General features: G+C 41.2%; 3 protein-coding genes across 5 annotated transcripts in view; all 3 read left to right on the top strand.

Moving 5' to 3' along the window:
• The first annotated feature begins 3,377 nt into the window (after positions 1-3,377).
• Positions 3,378-15,311, top strand: part of LOC115757245 (probable metal-nicotianamine transporter YSL7) — a 28,540-nt gene continuing 16,606 nt past the window's right edge. Inside the window, exons 1-7 of one of the 3 annotated variants that reach the window (XM_048282382.1) lie at positions 3,378-3,492; positions 3,526-3,863; positions 5,386-5,549; positions 5,678-5,775; positions 5,852-5,986; positions 6,088-6,277; positions 6,371-7,673. In XM_048282382.1, coding sequence (XP_048138339.1) covers positions 3,464-3,492; positions 3,526-3,863; positions 5,386-5,549; positions 5,678-5,775; positions 5,852-5,986; positions 6,088-6,277; positions 6,371-7,474 — 2,058 coding nt within the window. In that variant the 5' untranslated portion in view covers positions 3,378-3,463 and the 3' untranslated portion in view covers positions 7,475-7,673. Of the gene's footprint in view, positions 3,864-5,385; positions 5,550-5,677; positions 5,776-5,851; positions 5,987-6,087; positions 6,278-6,370; positions 7,674-15,311 lie in introns of those variants that run through there. The other 2 variants (XR_007199243.1, XM_048282378.1) reach the window with 2 other exon arrangements.
• LOC125312495 (probable metal-nicotianamine transporter YSL5) overlaps positions 3,384-15,311 on the top strand; it is a 28,497-nt gene continuing 16,569 nt past the window's right edge. The window contains exon 1 of the mRNA XM_048282368.1: positions 3,384-3,492. Within this exon, the coding sequence (XP_048138325.1) occupies positions 3,464-3,492 (29 nt within the window). The 5' untranslated portion in view covers positions 3,384-3,463. The remainder of the gene's footprint in view (positions 3,493-15,311) is intronic.
• Positions 12,335-13,716, top strand: LOC125315948 (probable metal-nicotianamine transporter YSL7). The gene is made up of 2 exons (XM_048282508.1): positions 12,335-12,514; positions 12,606-13,716. The coding sequence occupies exons 1-2, from the start codon at positions 12,365-12,367 to the stop codon at positions 13,671-13,673; spliced, it is 1,218 nt and encodes a 405-aa protein (XP_048138465.1). The 5' UTR covers positions 12,335-12,364; the 3' UTR covers positions 13,674-13,716.

Here is a 15,311-nt window from a genome sequence, read left to right as displayed (position 1 = left end):
TGTGTTTTAGATAGTACCCTTTTTCTGACCGCAGGGTAGCGGATCCTCCCGTTAATCCCCGGTCAAACTAGAATCGGATAATTTGGGCAACTTTTTTTTGTTTTGTGGTTTGAAATCATTTGGGCAACTTTCTCCCTCCGAGAAAACGGCGCCTTCGCCGGACTTTTCTTCTTCTTTTTTTGGTGTGAAGGAGAACACCATCCCAAATGCTACGAAGAGTGACGTCTATTTGACGTCTCGGTTTCGCAATATTATAGTGGCGTTATCCGATAACCTCGTGTCCACAATTTGCAACCCAAAGAAAGGCTACCAAGGATTGATATTGTTGAAAATCAATACCTCCGCTGTTGGGAACGCGCAGCAGAAACCCGATAATAATTTAGCCCAGCAACATATCCAGATATTCAAACTTAGCTAATCAAGATCGGGTCCGGGAGATCTCCAAGAGAAAGATCAAGTCCGAGCCAGTCAACATATCTAGTTGGACACTTCTTCACTCAAAAGCTTAAGCTTATAAATTATGAGCCAACTAAGATATATTAATTACTCGAGATCACGTCAAGTCTCCGATGTTGATTTTTTCTAGCATAAGTCACATATGCATCCTAATATTTATAATGAAAATTTTACGATTTACGATGTTGCGCTATCATTAATCGTGAAATCAATACGTTTGTGATGAAATCGATGTTGAATAACACCGGTTTTGGCGATGAATTTTCAAAGGCACTAGCGTCCCTATCATGATCACATGCTTCCACCATTCATCAGTGCATTGTGGGATCATCTTATCTTCCTCCTCGAATTGATATCTGATTATCTTCAACACGTTCATAACGATCCTTTCTTCACGGCGTGGTTTTTATATTTTTATTTATGAGAAATGGACCTGAAAATATCACCATCAACAATAGATACTGCCAAATTCATTAATCGCATTTGACAAGTGTTTTTTTTTCCCGTAACGTAACCGATGGAGCGTGATGCGAGATAGATGGTGCTTTGGAAATGATAAACAATGTACACATATAACCGTGTACAATGATTTTATAAATTATTCGATGGACAGATTAGTAATATTAGTGAAGGAGTTTTAAAGGATGGATCTTTCGTAAGATCATTGTCGGTGACATTGTATTCGAATATCGTCAGCCTGGCCTAGCAAAATCAAGGCCATCGTATTTGGCACGTCGAGAACAATAATTTGTGGAGAAAAACTCTTAGCATCTTATGTGTCAAGTCATGTCCACATGTTGTTCATTCACATAAAATAGTTGATTTGTAGCCTTGTTGAATAAGTTAAAGGAGAAAGATACGAATTGACAAGAATAATAGTCCAAATTCGATGACGGTCCACTCATTCGTCTATATTAAAAAATTCTTTCATGGGCAGCTATCTTGGCTGGCTCACTTCACCCACGATATCTTAGGTGGGAAAATTGCCATCATAGATATGTCTCTGTAATGATATTCCTAAGTCCATAAATAAAATATTTACCTGATATCAATTTTACACGAACAGCCAAAAAGATGCCTAAGGTCTTGAGACCCCTCCTAGGAAACTAAAAGGGAGGAAAGTTTCACGTCCTTGATTAATGATGCGAGGAAACCTTGAACTTTGGCTTAGTATGTTATGTAATTTCTAAACTTTGGCCCAATATGTAATATTATCTCTGAACTTTTAATTTATTCAACATGGTTAATGGGTTTTTGGTACATGCTCAATGCAGTCCTTAGATTGTGTGAAGTTGTTCAATGTTGTCCCCGATATTGAATTAATGAAAAAGTAACATTGAACATTTTTATATAGCTCATGAACTAAATTGAACATGTACTAAACATTCATGGACCACGTTGAATAAATTAAAAATTCAAGGACCATATTGCATATTGGGTTAAAGCTCAAAGATTACGTTAAATAAATTAAAAGTTTAGAGAACACGTTGCACATCAGGTCAAAATTCAATGACCATCTGCGTCATTCTCTCTTATCCTATTCTTTGTAGCAACCATCCATTAAATATGCAGCTTCCTGAGCCTTGCTGTTGTCGCCATCTTTGGACTCGTTTGCTTGTCATTGTGAATACTCATTGCAGGTTAGAAGAGAAGCGAGCCATTTAAGTAATCTCTCGAAACGGTTTCTTCTGCTTGGAAGCCTTTGCCGAATAATAATAACGGTAGTAATCACAGAAGCAAAATAAATAAATAACAATACGGCCAAAAAAAAAAAAATGGAATAAATTGTGTTGAAGATTCTCGAGATTCCTTGGCACCTCTACAGCTGTAATTCCACTGCAAAGTTCCATCTTGCTTCATCTCTTAGTGGTCAACTCGTTGGGAATGGGTTCATGAGCTATCCATGGCCGCTTTGATTACATGCATGAGAGCTGCAAAAAGTAAACGGTTCCATATGCGGAATCCCAAACCCATTTACGCAATGCCAGACTCGCGTAAGACGAACTGCAAAAATTTAGCAAATCCATTTCACCTGTGCACATGAAGAACATCAGTTTTGATTTCACATGAACAACATCAGAGTGGAAAGTTTCTTTCTTTTTGCATAACCTGTGCCTTAGATACCTCGTGATGCATTGGTACTGTAAGAGACAGCAAAGCATAAGTAAAGAAATGACAAAAAGTTCAATTTGTCAGACAAAAAATAAAAAAAAGGTCCTTTTTTTGTGGTCTGATTGCACGCCTTCTGCCTCTGGGACATGCATTCCTTTGGAGCGTGCAGAAAAGTGGGCACAAGAGTCTGAATTTTCCGTAAGGGGAGAGCACTTCACATGGAGACCATTCGCAGCACACATGGCAAGAATTTTACAGTCAACCACGGCTTAAGGACCAGCCGTTACCTCTTTTACTTTTCTTTCCTAATTAAAGAGAACCGAGCAAATAACAGGAAAGCAGGCGCAGATCCAACGTTTGTGAATTCCAGTCTGTCGACGCATTCATTTGGTTTGCCCGAAATGTATGTTGCGCGGTCATTAACAAGCATAAAAAAAATACGGTGTGCATACACCGGAAGGGAAACGGCAGAAGGAGAAAAAGGAAGTGTGAACGCATTTAGAAGCGGTTGAAAAACCTCACAAGAGTGAAATATATCATATCACGGGAAATCAGAATCCAAAGACTTGAACGAATTGGAGGTTGACCGTGACTCCCACGGCCGACAAAACAGCCAGTGCCAATCTCTATCCATCTCTTCGACCAAAAAAAAAGAACAAGAAAACTCTATCCATCTCTCTCTCTCTCTCTCTCTCTGGATCCCACCCTTTGCTTCCGTTCATACTTCGTCACGAATGTTTAGCCCAGTCGTTACACTATAAATCCACCCACACAAGAAAAGATTCACACCCACGAAAGCCCCTCCGAAGAAGATTCACAACCCAAGATTCCGATCCCTCTCCTCTGTCAGAAAAAAAGGAAACTTTTGGTGGAAAAGCCGAAAAAAGATCACCAGATGGGTGGAGAGGATAAAGTAGAGAATGGGTATGGCTCAGAGGACGAGCCCAAGGACGAGAGGCATGCCAAGAAGGAAGAGGAGGAAGAGATGATGATGACTGTGGAGAGGGTGTTCGAGAGCAAGGAGGTCCCGTCGTGGAGGCAGCAACTGACGTTGAGGGCCTTCATGGTGAGCTTCGTGCTCAGCATCTTGTTCAGCTTCATCGTGATGAAGCTCAACCTGACGACTGGGATCATCCCGTCCCTGAACGTGTCGGCTGGGTTCTTGGGCTTCTTCTTCATCAAGACTTGGACCAAAGTGCTGGAGAAGTCCGGGATGTTGCAGGTCCCCTTCACGAGGCAAGAGAACACTGTGATTCAGACCTGTGTTGTCGCCTCCTCTGGGATCGCCTTTAGCGGTAACGACCCACCCCTTCCAGCCCATTTTACCCTAACAAATGATTTTTTTTGCCCTTTTGATTTCTGTGCCTTGTATCACGTTGTATCTTTGGATTAGAGAAAGAAAGATTGGTTTTTGGTATGATTTGTGGCCTGGGAGTCTGCTGTTCTTAGAGAGTTTGCTGAGGAAAATCTCAGCTACTCTGTGATCTGTCTTAGATTTGGCCAATGTGGTAGATTTGGTTCTTGCTATTTCCCTTGCCAAATTCAGTCTATATATTTTTTTCTTTTTGTGTCAAATTTCTCTTTTTCTTTTTGGGCACTTCTTGAAAACAAAACTAACACGCTCTTAATTCTTTTGTCTGCTTTTTTTTTGGTCAAAAATTCTTTTGTCTACTTAATCGTGGGTTTTTAGACCATTTTTGTTCTTTCTCAAACAATTTCTTTGAGTAGATGTTGAGTCCGGACGCTTATGTTGTATTGCTGGGAACCAGTTAGTCTTGTGATCTGTGGAGATCATTTTATGTCGCAGATTTCACTGTACTGTTGACTTTTCGATTTCACCCATTTCATGTCTCTTAAAAACTGATATTGGACCAGGGATGAGCAGTTCCCGGTCCGGTCCGGTTCCCATCAAAAACTGAGAACCGGACCGGTGGTCCCGGTTCCCACTTTTCGGAACTGCGGACCGGACCGGCCACCCTCAGAACCGGGAACCGGACCGGACCGTTGGTCCGGTCCTGTTCTCGGGCGATTCTAAGGGTTTCCGATCTGCGATTCCGAAAAGTGGATACACACTTTGATAGAAGACGCGATCGAGGAAATAAGGGTCGATGTACCACAAATTTGACGGAGTCGAGGCCTCTTCAATTGGTAGTTCTAGATCGAACTCTAAATGACGTAAACCTAAATAAAAAGTAAACATTAGGTTTTTTTTTTTAAAAAAATTTTAAAAAAAAGGACCGGTCCGGTCCGGTCCGGTTCTAGGCCCTAGAACTTGAAACCGGACCGCCCGGTCACCGGTTTCAATTTTAGGAACCGGGAACCGGACCGGATCCTCCTAAAACCGAGAACCGGACCATCGGTCCCAGTCTGTTCAGGGCGGTCCCGATCCGGGCGGTCTTTTTTGCTCACCCCTAGATTGGACTATAGCCGGCTTTGCCAGGATCAATTCCAAGTTGAAATTGGACTAAAATGTTCAGCTGAAACCGTTGACATTATACCACAAGAGTGCTTGGCCAGAGTTTGCAAAGTGTACCTAATCCTAGTTTCTTCCTAAGGTTCTTTTCGTCAGCCGGCTTGTTTAATTTGTTTCATCGTTTCTCGCCTACACGAATCACTTCTGATCTCATCGAGAGACTACAATTTTTCTCATCTGCCAGACCAAATTGATGTTTATGTGAAACTGGTCTCTTACACCGTGACAGTTTTGGAATCGCTGCTCATGCCCTGCTCTTGCATTCACTGATATGGTCTTGATTGTAATAATTGCCTGAACATTCTCCGCATTCTTCTCTCTTGTTTCCAATCTGACTCGAGCAGGAGGTTTTGGAAGCTACTTGTTTGGAATGAGCAAACGCATCGCTATCCAGTCGGGGAGCACCCCTGGTGCAGATGACTACAAGGACCCCTCATTGTCCTGGATTATCGGCTTCCTCTTCATTGTTAGTTTTCTGGGGCTCTTGGCAGTGGTGCCTCTGAGGAAGGTAATTAAATTGACGGTTCTAACGAGCAGAACATGGACATTGATTTCTTCTTTTGTTACAGGTTTGAAGGTTCTTACGTCTTTATGTTACGTGATGACTAACATTGCATAAACATTTTCTCCGCGTAGATCATGATCATCGATTTCAAACTGACATATCCAAGTGGCACTGCAACTGCTCATCTTATCAACAGTTTCCACATGCCCGAAGGAGCCAAGCTAGCTAAGTTAGTAGCGTGAATTAGATTTGTTGAAATTTGATCTTGCCTGTTCTAATGGGCATGCTTTCGCGTGATCGTGCAGGAAACAGGTGAAAGCACTGGGGAAATTCTTCTCATTCAGTTTCTTGTGGGGATTCTTCCAATGGTTTTACACCGCTGCAGATAGCTGTGGGTTTGCAAGCTTTCCAACGTTGGGACTGAAAGCTTTTGAGAACAGGTAAGACGCTGGAATAAATTTCTGTTCTCATTCTATTTTGAACGGCTAGGCCTAATGTAAACACAGGAATTCATTAGATGATTCTTTGGGCAAATTTGCAGGTTCTACTTTGATTTTTCTGCAATGTACGTTGGTGTCGGGATGATCTGCCCCTACATAGTTAACATATCGTTGCTTCTTGGGGGAATACTGTCTTGGGGCTTGATGTGGCCTCTTATTGAGAAAAAAGCGGGCGACTGGTATTCCGCTGATCTGAAACCAAGCAGCATGCATGGCCTTCAAGGTTACAGGGTAAATGTTAATCGTTTCAGAAGAACGGCTTGGCTCAACTTTTATCTTTATTGCTATGTTCCTCTTTGTTGACATGCGTGATTTTGTGATTAGGTATTCATATCCATCGCCATGATCCTCGGCGATGGCCTCTACAACTTCTGTAAAGTGTTGAGACGGACCCTCTTTGGCTTGTATCATCAAATCAGGGACAAAAACAGTCTTCCGAGGGTCGTGAACGGCTCTCCCACTGAGTCCTCTCAGCTCTCGTTTGATGACCAACGCCGAACTAGTCTCTTCCTCAAGGACCAAGTCCCCACTAGTTTCGCTGTCGGAGGCTACATCGTGATCGCGATAATCTCTATCATAACTCTCCCTCACGTATTCCACCAGCTCAAGTGGTACCACATATTGGTCATGTACCTTGCGGCACCCACCTTGGCCTTCTGCAATGCGTATGGGTGCGGGCTCACAGATTGGTCCCTCGCATCGACCTACGGGAAGCTCGCCATCTTCGTGATCGGGGCGTGGGCCGGTGCGTCCCACGGTGGGGTCCTCGCCGGCCTAGCCGCTTGCGGGGTCATGATGAACATCGTCTCCACAGCATCCGACCTGACTCAGGATTTCAAGACTGGGTATCTGACCCTAGCTTCCCCTCGGTCCATGTTTGTCAGCCAGGTGATCGGGACTGCCATGGGCTGTGTCATATCTCCATGCGTCTTCTGGCTGTTCTACAAGGCATTCAAGGACCTAGGTCTCTCGACTAGTGCATATCCCGCCCCTTATGCCAGCATCTACCGAAGCATGGCTATGTTGGCAGTGGAGGGTTTTTCGTCATTGCCCAAAAACTGCCTCGCTCTCTGCTATGGATTCTTCGCCGCCTCAATAGTCGTAAACGCGATCAGGGACTACGTCCCCAAGAAGTACTCCAGGTTTATCCCAATCCCGATGGCCATGGCGATACCGTTTTACCTGGGATCGTATTTCGCCATTGACATGTGCGTTGGGAGCCTGATTTTGTTCTTGTGGGAGAGGATGGACAAGACCAAGGCCGATGCGTTTGGACCGGCAGTCGCCTCGGGACTGATTTGCGGGGACGGGATATGGACTCTGCCCAGCGCCATACTCGCCCTCGCGGGCGTGAAGCCGCCGATTTGCATGAAGTTCTTGTCCAGGGCGGCGAACAACAGAGTTGACGGATTCCTGAACTCCTCGTGAGTCAAGAGTGCTGAAGATGGGTTTATGGGGATTGTAAGCACACGATGTTGTATATGAATGTTCCAGTTTACTTTGTTTTCTCAATGTAATCTACAAAGTCAGGTTCTCGATTGAAGAGAACAAAGCGTAGTCATCAATGATTCAATATGGGTCATAGTATAACTTAATGTTGGACTTTGCTGATATTGTTGTTCGGAAACGTGATAGACAGAGGAAAAGGACCATGAACTCATCACCCTTTCTCGTAAAAGTGCATAATTCATGTTGATGTTCTGTTAGTTTTGTCGTGCGAACGTGCAATCAGTGCCCTTGCCAAGTTACAAAAATTAAGGTCTGTTTCAGAATGTTATGGAGCAATTTTTTCGTGTTCTTTCTGGAGCTTGAATTGAAAATTTGATGGGGTATATACCCATCGTTGCTACTTATCCATATCCTTACGCAATCTGGTTCTAGTATGAAATATGTAAAGTCAATGAGGTGTGCCTTTGTTATGTGAAATCAGCCTGACGGTCCGGTCACTTGATGCAACACAAGGATTTTGAGCGAGATTTATGGTCTTAACCAAATAAAAAAATTAGTTTGGAATTTTAATTTGAGGTGAATATATCATGGGTACTTGTTTGAGATTTTAACCGTATTAACCCAATAAAACATTAGTAATTCAATAAAAATTTGGTAAATTATAAAGACAAAAAAAAAAAAAACAAGAACAATGACATAAATGATCCCTGAAATTTGATCCAACATGTAATGTGGTTCCTAAACTTTAAATTCGTTCAATGTGGTCCTTAAACTTTAGCCTAATGATCAATGTGTTCTTGGACTTTTAATTTGTTTAATGAGGTTCCCGAACTTTTGGTACGTATAGTCCCCGAACTAAATGAAATTGTTCGATGTAGTCCTTATATTAATTTAAGATCGGGGACAACAATTAACATTTTCATACGGTCCAGTGACTAAATTGATCATGTACCAAAAGTTCGGGGACTACATTGAACAAGTAAAAAGTTAATGGATCACATTACACATTGTGCTAAAGTTCAAAGGTCAAATTGAACAAATAAAAAGTCTAGTGACCGTATGGCACATTGAGCCAAAGTTTATTGACTATTTGACAAAAAAAAAGAACACATTGGAAAGTGACTCAAATTAGAATTCATAACTCAAAATTAACTATTGCAATGGTTCAATTAAAAATACATGTGAAACCCGGGTAAACCGACGCTGGAACTTGTCATAAGGTGATTTTCAAGTTCTAGGGCATGAAGGGTAAGTTTTAGGTTCCAAAAATGAGGAACCTATTTCGATGGATAAACTTGAGGTTTTAATGGAACTTGTACGAAATGTGAAATCGCTCACCCCTAGCTCTAGCTATAGTTCATTAAGCTTTTGAAATTCCCGAGCTCGGACTCGATGCAAAGACAACATGACTAAATCATGGAAAAATTACCAAAAAAGTCCAAAACCTATTATAATTGTACCAATTTTGCCCTAATTTTTTTTGTCAATTTAGTCCATTTAGCCCGGCTAGTGCTGATGTGGCAAATTTTTAATAACATTTTAATAATTTTTAAATTATTCTTTTTATAATTTTTCTAGTCTTTTTTTTTTTTATTTTTTTTTGGTTGGGCGAGCAGCTTCCTACCGGCCCAACCAAAAAAGAAGAAGAAGAAGGAGGAGGAGATACATAAAAATTCCTAAAAATTATTAAATTTTTTGAAAAATATTAAAATATTATTAAAAAATTTCTACATCAACACCAGCGGCGTCACGTCGGCGTTGGCAGTATCACATCGGTGTCGGCGGGTCAAATAGACTGAATTGACACAATTACAAAAGATTTAAGATTGAATTGTCAAAGAAAAGTATAGAACTGAATTTGCACAATTGTAAATAAGAATTTTTTTTTTAAATTCTCCCCTAAATCATCTAACTAAAGATGTTAAAGTGCATGCGCCCCAAGCATAAAAACAAAGAAAGGTAGGGTTTTGAAGCTTGTACCATCGGGAAATAATGATCCACAAACTTTAAATTTGTTGTGTGGCGGCTAATTTTGTTATAAAATTTTCAATTTAATTAATTTAATCTTAAACCTTTTGAAAATTTTTCAATGTAACACTTCTCGCCAATTTTAATAGGAAACCGTCTGACATAGCTGTTCAATTGATGTTGCTTGTTTACGTGGCACAGTTGATATTAACTTAGACAATATTTGTAGTTTCTTTTAAAATTTTCGAAACTTTTCCCACCTCGCCTCCACTAGATTTGTTCCCGATTTTCTTTTCTTTTCTTCACCTATTAATTTCCTTTTCTACAATGGCTGCTCTTGGCGATGGCTGACAACTGGGGCACATGTGAGGGCCACCCTCGCATACCACCCCTTGCCTAAATCTAGCTAGGGCTGATTTGGTGAGGGCCATGAGACCCTTGCTTAGATCTAGGCGAGTGCAGCCCTCACTTGCGGCTGATCCCGAACCACTACCGAGATAGGCCACATGAGAAAAAGGAAAAGGAAAAGGAAAAAAATGCAAAAAAGTCAATAATTAAGAATGATAAAAATCGTCCAGGTTAGCGCTAGCCAAAATTGGTTGAAATGACCACATTGAAAATCGTAAAAAATTTTAGGACTAAATAAATTAAATTTGAAAAGTTTGGAATTGAATTGACTTCTACACAATGAATTTTGGACTTTTTGGACAATAATCCCTATGATTGGGTGAGAATGACATTGGTGAAAGTGGGATTCGAACTTACCAACTCCATGTAATGCTCTTTTACCGTATATTTCTTATACTTAAAGTTTAAATAATGCTTCTAACTATACATCATTCTTTTCAATACGTAAAACTTTACACCTTATATGAAGAGATCCCGATGCCCCCTCTTCATTTTTGATCTTATTTCATTGCGTATCTCTAATCAACATTGAAACAAAGGTATTTGTTTGGCACCTTACATCATCAATCTTACTTCAATCGAATGAACTGGATGACAAAACAAAATACTACCAGTTACTATCATATGTTCTCATATGACACACATATATACATAAATACACACCACATATATATTAATTTATGAATTTATTTTCCGTAGAGGTGTCAAATAGATAGGTTAGGTCGGGTTTGGTTTGGGTCGGGTTGAATATGGTCCGACTCATACCCGACCCGTATTCATCCAATGCAAATTTAATGACCCATGCCCGATCCGATCCATACCTAACCCGTATTTCTTAAACATTTCTATATTTAACCAAATCATACAATACTTGTTTCTTCTAATTTGATAACAAAAATTATATTGCTAAAAATAATATTTAACCAAATCATATAATACAAATTTTATGATTTATTTTATTTTTAAAATTTTGATTTTCTTTTCTCTTTTTTTTTTTCCTTTTTCCTCCCTCCCGCAAACTTCCTACTCCATCTGCGCTTCCGCAACTCCGCTGCAACATCCATCCACCGATATTCAGGGCTTTAGCGAAGGTGGGAACGCCGACAACCGGACGCATCTCGGTGAGCCTCGACTTGGCCGATCTAGGCAAGCACAAGGTCGCTCAATCCCGGTTGGCGACCTCGAGGCCAGATCCCGACGAGCCCCGAGCTTGCCCGAGGTCGGCAAGCTTGAGGCTCCCCCTATCTCGGCGAGCCTCGAGCTCGCCTAGGTTGGTCCACTTAGGGTGACCTTGGGCTTGCTTGGATCGACGAAGCCTCGAACTCGCTAGCACTCGGCCGAGCCTCAAGGCTCGCTAGATCTTGGAGAGCCGAGCTCGCCCTAAGCTAGCCGGTGGTCGTTACCTACCAATGGTGGCCAAAGCAAGGAAACGACCAAGGCAGGAGAAAAAAGAAAATAAAAAGAAAAGAAAGACAAAAAAAAGAAAAAGAAATTAATGTTATAATAAAATAATAAAATATTAAAAATTTTGATTTTTTAAAAATATTCATAAAAATTTATTTATGACTCTCTAGATGTTTTACCTAACTCATTTATGCCTAATCCATTTATGATCCATTTAAAACTCATTTAGAACCCATTAAATTTTAAAGTAACCAATTTATAACCCACTTAAGCACTTAAGCTAACCCAGTTTTGACCTTCCATCATCAAATATGGGTTGAATATGGGTTCTAGACCCATTTTGCCACTTCTAATTTTCCGGTAACAGTTGCTCATATTAGCAAACTATAAAATGTACTACTAGGCCTAGGGCAACAACTCCATCACAACTATATCATGTTAAAACAACAGTTTCATTGTAAATTTAATAATAAAAAATTTATATACCTGCTGAAAGGATTATTATATTAAACTTTATAGAAGTTTGACTCTTTCATACATCGCAGGCGTCCTTCTTAACATGGTTATTTCTTAGAGCCATCTGATAAATGCATACTTTTCAGCCGAATTGAGCTTTTACACATCTATTCAATTTTTGTCAAAATTTCAAATTTCGACCATGTGCATTGTGATATTAAAAGATAATCTCACAATCATGTAAGCCGGCGAAATGCACGAGTATCTTACCGGTCCGTACTAAAGTACATAAACAAAGTGAAATGGTCCATTACACAGTACTAAATTCTCCGAAATACAAACAATTCTATTCGATATATTTTCATTTATTTCACCCATTTTAACGGTTTATATTTTTTAACTCACGTCTCACTCCACAACTATTACACACAAGTTATTGCCTGGAACTTTGTGGTCGGTCTTGCTTGGAATGATAAGGTAGTTTATTACTAATTGCATCTCATAGCCCGATTATGGTCCCAAAAAATCAACCCTATTTCATCTAGAAGAGATGGTGAATTTTAACACCAGCCTAATACACTTAATCTATACATGACATACTTTGATTTTTCTGCAACGTACGTTGGTGTCGGGATGATCTGCCACTACATCGTTAACATATCGGTGCTTCTTGGGGGAATACTGTCTTGGGGCTTGATGTGGCCTCTTATTGGGAAAAAAGCGGGTGACTGGTATTCCGCTCACCTGAAACCGGGCGACACGCACGGCCTACAAGGTTACAAGGTAATGTCGATCGAAGTTCCAGAAGAACGGCTTGGCTCAAACTCTCTTTTGCTATGCTCCTCTTTGTTTACACGCTTTCTTTCATGAATAGGTATTCATATACATCGCCATGATCCTCGGCGATGGCCTCTACAACTTCTGTAAAGTGTTCAGGCGGACTCTCTTGGGTTTGTATCATCAAGTCAGGGGAAAAAACAATCTACCGAGGGTCGTGAACGGTTCTGCCCCCGAGTCCCCTCAACTCTCCTTTGATGACCAACGTCGAACGAGCGTCTTCCTCAAGGACCAAATCCCCACGAGTTTCGCCATCGGAGGCTGCATCGTGATCGCGATAATCTCTATCATATCTCTCCCTCACATATTCCACCAGCTCAAGTGGTACCACATATTGATCATGTACCTTGCGGCCCCCGCCTTGTCCTTCTGCAATGCGTATGGGTGCGGGCTCACAGACTGGTCCCCGTATTGGTCTCTATCATATCTCTGCCTCACGTCTCACGGCGGGGTTCTCGCCGGCCTTGCCGCTTGCGGGGTCATGATGAACATCGTCTCCACAGCAGCCGATCTAACTCAGGACTTCAAGACTGGGTGTCTGACCCTAGCTTCCCCTCGGTCCATGTTTGTGAGCCAGGTGATCGGAACCGCAATGGGATGTGTTGTATCTCCATGTGTCTTCTGGCTGTTCTACAAGGCATTCAAGGACCTAGGTCTTCCTACTAGTGTGTACCCTGCCCCTTATGCCGACATCTACCGAAGCATGGCTCTATTGGGAGTGGAGGGATTTTCGTCATTGCCCAAACACTGCCTCATTCTCTGCTATGGATTCTTCGCTGCCTCAATAGTCATAAACGTGATCGGGGACTCAGTCCCCAAGAAGTACTCCATGTTCATCCTGCTCCCGATGGCCACGGCGATACCCTTTTACCTAGGATCGTATTTCGCTATTGACATGTGCGTTGGGAGCTTGATTTTGTACTCGTGGGAGAGGAGCGACAGGGCCAAGGCCGATGCGTTTGTATCGGGACTGATTTGTGGGGATGGGATATGGGCTCTGCCGACCTCCATACTCGCCCTCACAGGCGTGAAGCCGCCCATTTGCATGAAGTTCTTGTCCAGGGTGGTGAACAACAGAGTTGACGAGTTCCTGAACCCCTCATGAATCAGAGGGTGAAAGATGCGTTTATGGAAATTGTAGCAAACAATGTTGTCTATGAATGTTCCAGTTTACTTTTATTTGTTCATCTGGCATTGGTTAGATATATGTAGACTTTGAATGACAAGCAGAATGATTAGGTATTCGAAAATGGCGCTAATTAGATAATTAGCGTAAACAAATCTCTGAACCTAGAAGTTCCGAGTGCGTAGGTATCGATATGGCACTCCCATGTCTCGATTAGTTTCTAGTCAATCCCAAGATGCTAGTGGTGACTCCTAATAACTATTTAGGTTTCTAATCACGAAAATGAAATGAAAAGTCACGCGAAGTAGGATTTGGGAGAATCCAAGCCATGGTCCGATGGCAATATCTCTAAACCTATCGGACCCTCGGGAAAAGGAAAAGCAGGTCGCGACAAACAACTTTAGCAAAGCATTGATATGGCTCCTTTTGAAGCATTTTATGGAAGGGCGTGTAGAACTATAGTTTGTTGGAATGAGGTGGGAGAAAGAAAACTAACAAGACCAGAATTAGTCCAAGTTACTTCTAATGCAGTAAAGATGATTCAAGATCGAATTAAAACTGCCCAAAGTCGACAAAAAATTTATGAGGATAAGCACTGAAGGCCATTGGAGTGTAACGTTGGTGACCACGTACTCCTCAAAGTATCATTGATGAAGGGTGTATCACAATATGGGAAGAAAGCCAAGTTGAATCCAAGATTCGTTGGACCTTTCGAAATTCTCGAGAAGGTTGGAGAATTGGCTTACCGGTTGGCTTTACCACCAAGACTTTCCAATGTTCAATCTGTTTTCCACATGAGGAAGTACGAATTGGATCTTGCCCATGTATTAGATTTCGAGACCATCAAGGTAAACAAGCGCGTGACCTATGTGGAGATGCCGGTATAAAATTTAGATGGAACGAAACAAGTCCTTAGAAACAAGACCATTCCCTTAGTTAAAGTCTTGTGGCAATACCATGATCTGGAAGAATCGACTTGGAAACCGAGGAGGAGATGACGCTCAACTATCCACAGCTATTCGAATGACCATATAAATTCGAAATTTTGAGAACGAAATTTCTTAAGGGGGGAAGAGTTGTGACATCCGGAAATGTCTGAATCTAATAATGATGTTTAGATTATATAGCTAAACATTATTTAGCTTATAATTTGGATGAATTGTAGTTGGCTTGATAATCTTGCGAATTACGGAAAACACGGATTATGATTTTTTGTGTCCGTAATCACCTTAGACTCGATTAAATTAGTGATGATTAATGTGTTCGTAGGCGGTATAGAGTAACGCTATTTTGTTTCCGGCTATCTTAAATTTTCGTGGAGAACAGACATTTTCTCGAATGTCATGTTCAATGACATTTGAGTATTAGATTCAATAAATTAATATTTTTCCTAACGTTTGGTATTAATTACTCTTAATTCTAGTGAATTTAAGAAGTCATAGACTTCATTACGTATTTTAATTATTGTTATTAAGTGATCTACTTCTACTAAGAACAAAGTGGAAGTGCACGTGGGTAAAGCTTCAAGCTCACCACTTCACCTTCATATACCTCCCTTGGTAAGCCACATAAAAGACTACCTGTCATTTTAGCAAGTGCATGATATCACAAGTGTCT

This window comes from Rhodamnia argentea, chromosome 1 (genome assembly GCF_020921035.1).
Source record: "Rhodamnia argentea isolate NSW1041297 chromosome 1, ASM2092103v1, whole genome shotgun sequence".
Taxonomy (NCBI): Eukaryota; Viridiplantae; Streptophyta; class Magnoliopsida; order Myrtales; family Myrtaceae; genus Rhodamnia; species Rhodamnia argentea.
Note: the sequence above shows the minus strand (reverse complement) of the source record. Positions and strands in the feature narration are given on the sequence as shown.

Excerpts from the sequence above, each read along its gene's own strand:
- LOC125315948 (XM_048282508.1), top strand. The coding sequence starts at position 12,365 with ATGATCTGCCACTACATCGTTAACATATCGGTGCTTCTTGGGGGAATA. Across the intron at positions 12,515-12,605 it reads ACGGCCTACAAGGTTACAAG|GTATTCATATACATCGCCAT; the intron begins GTAATGTCGATC and ends TTTCATGAATAG.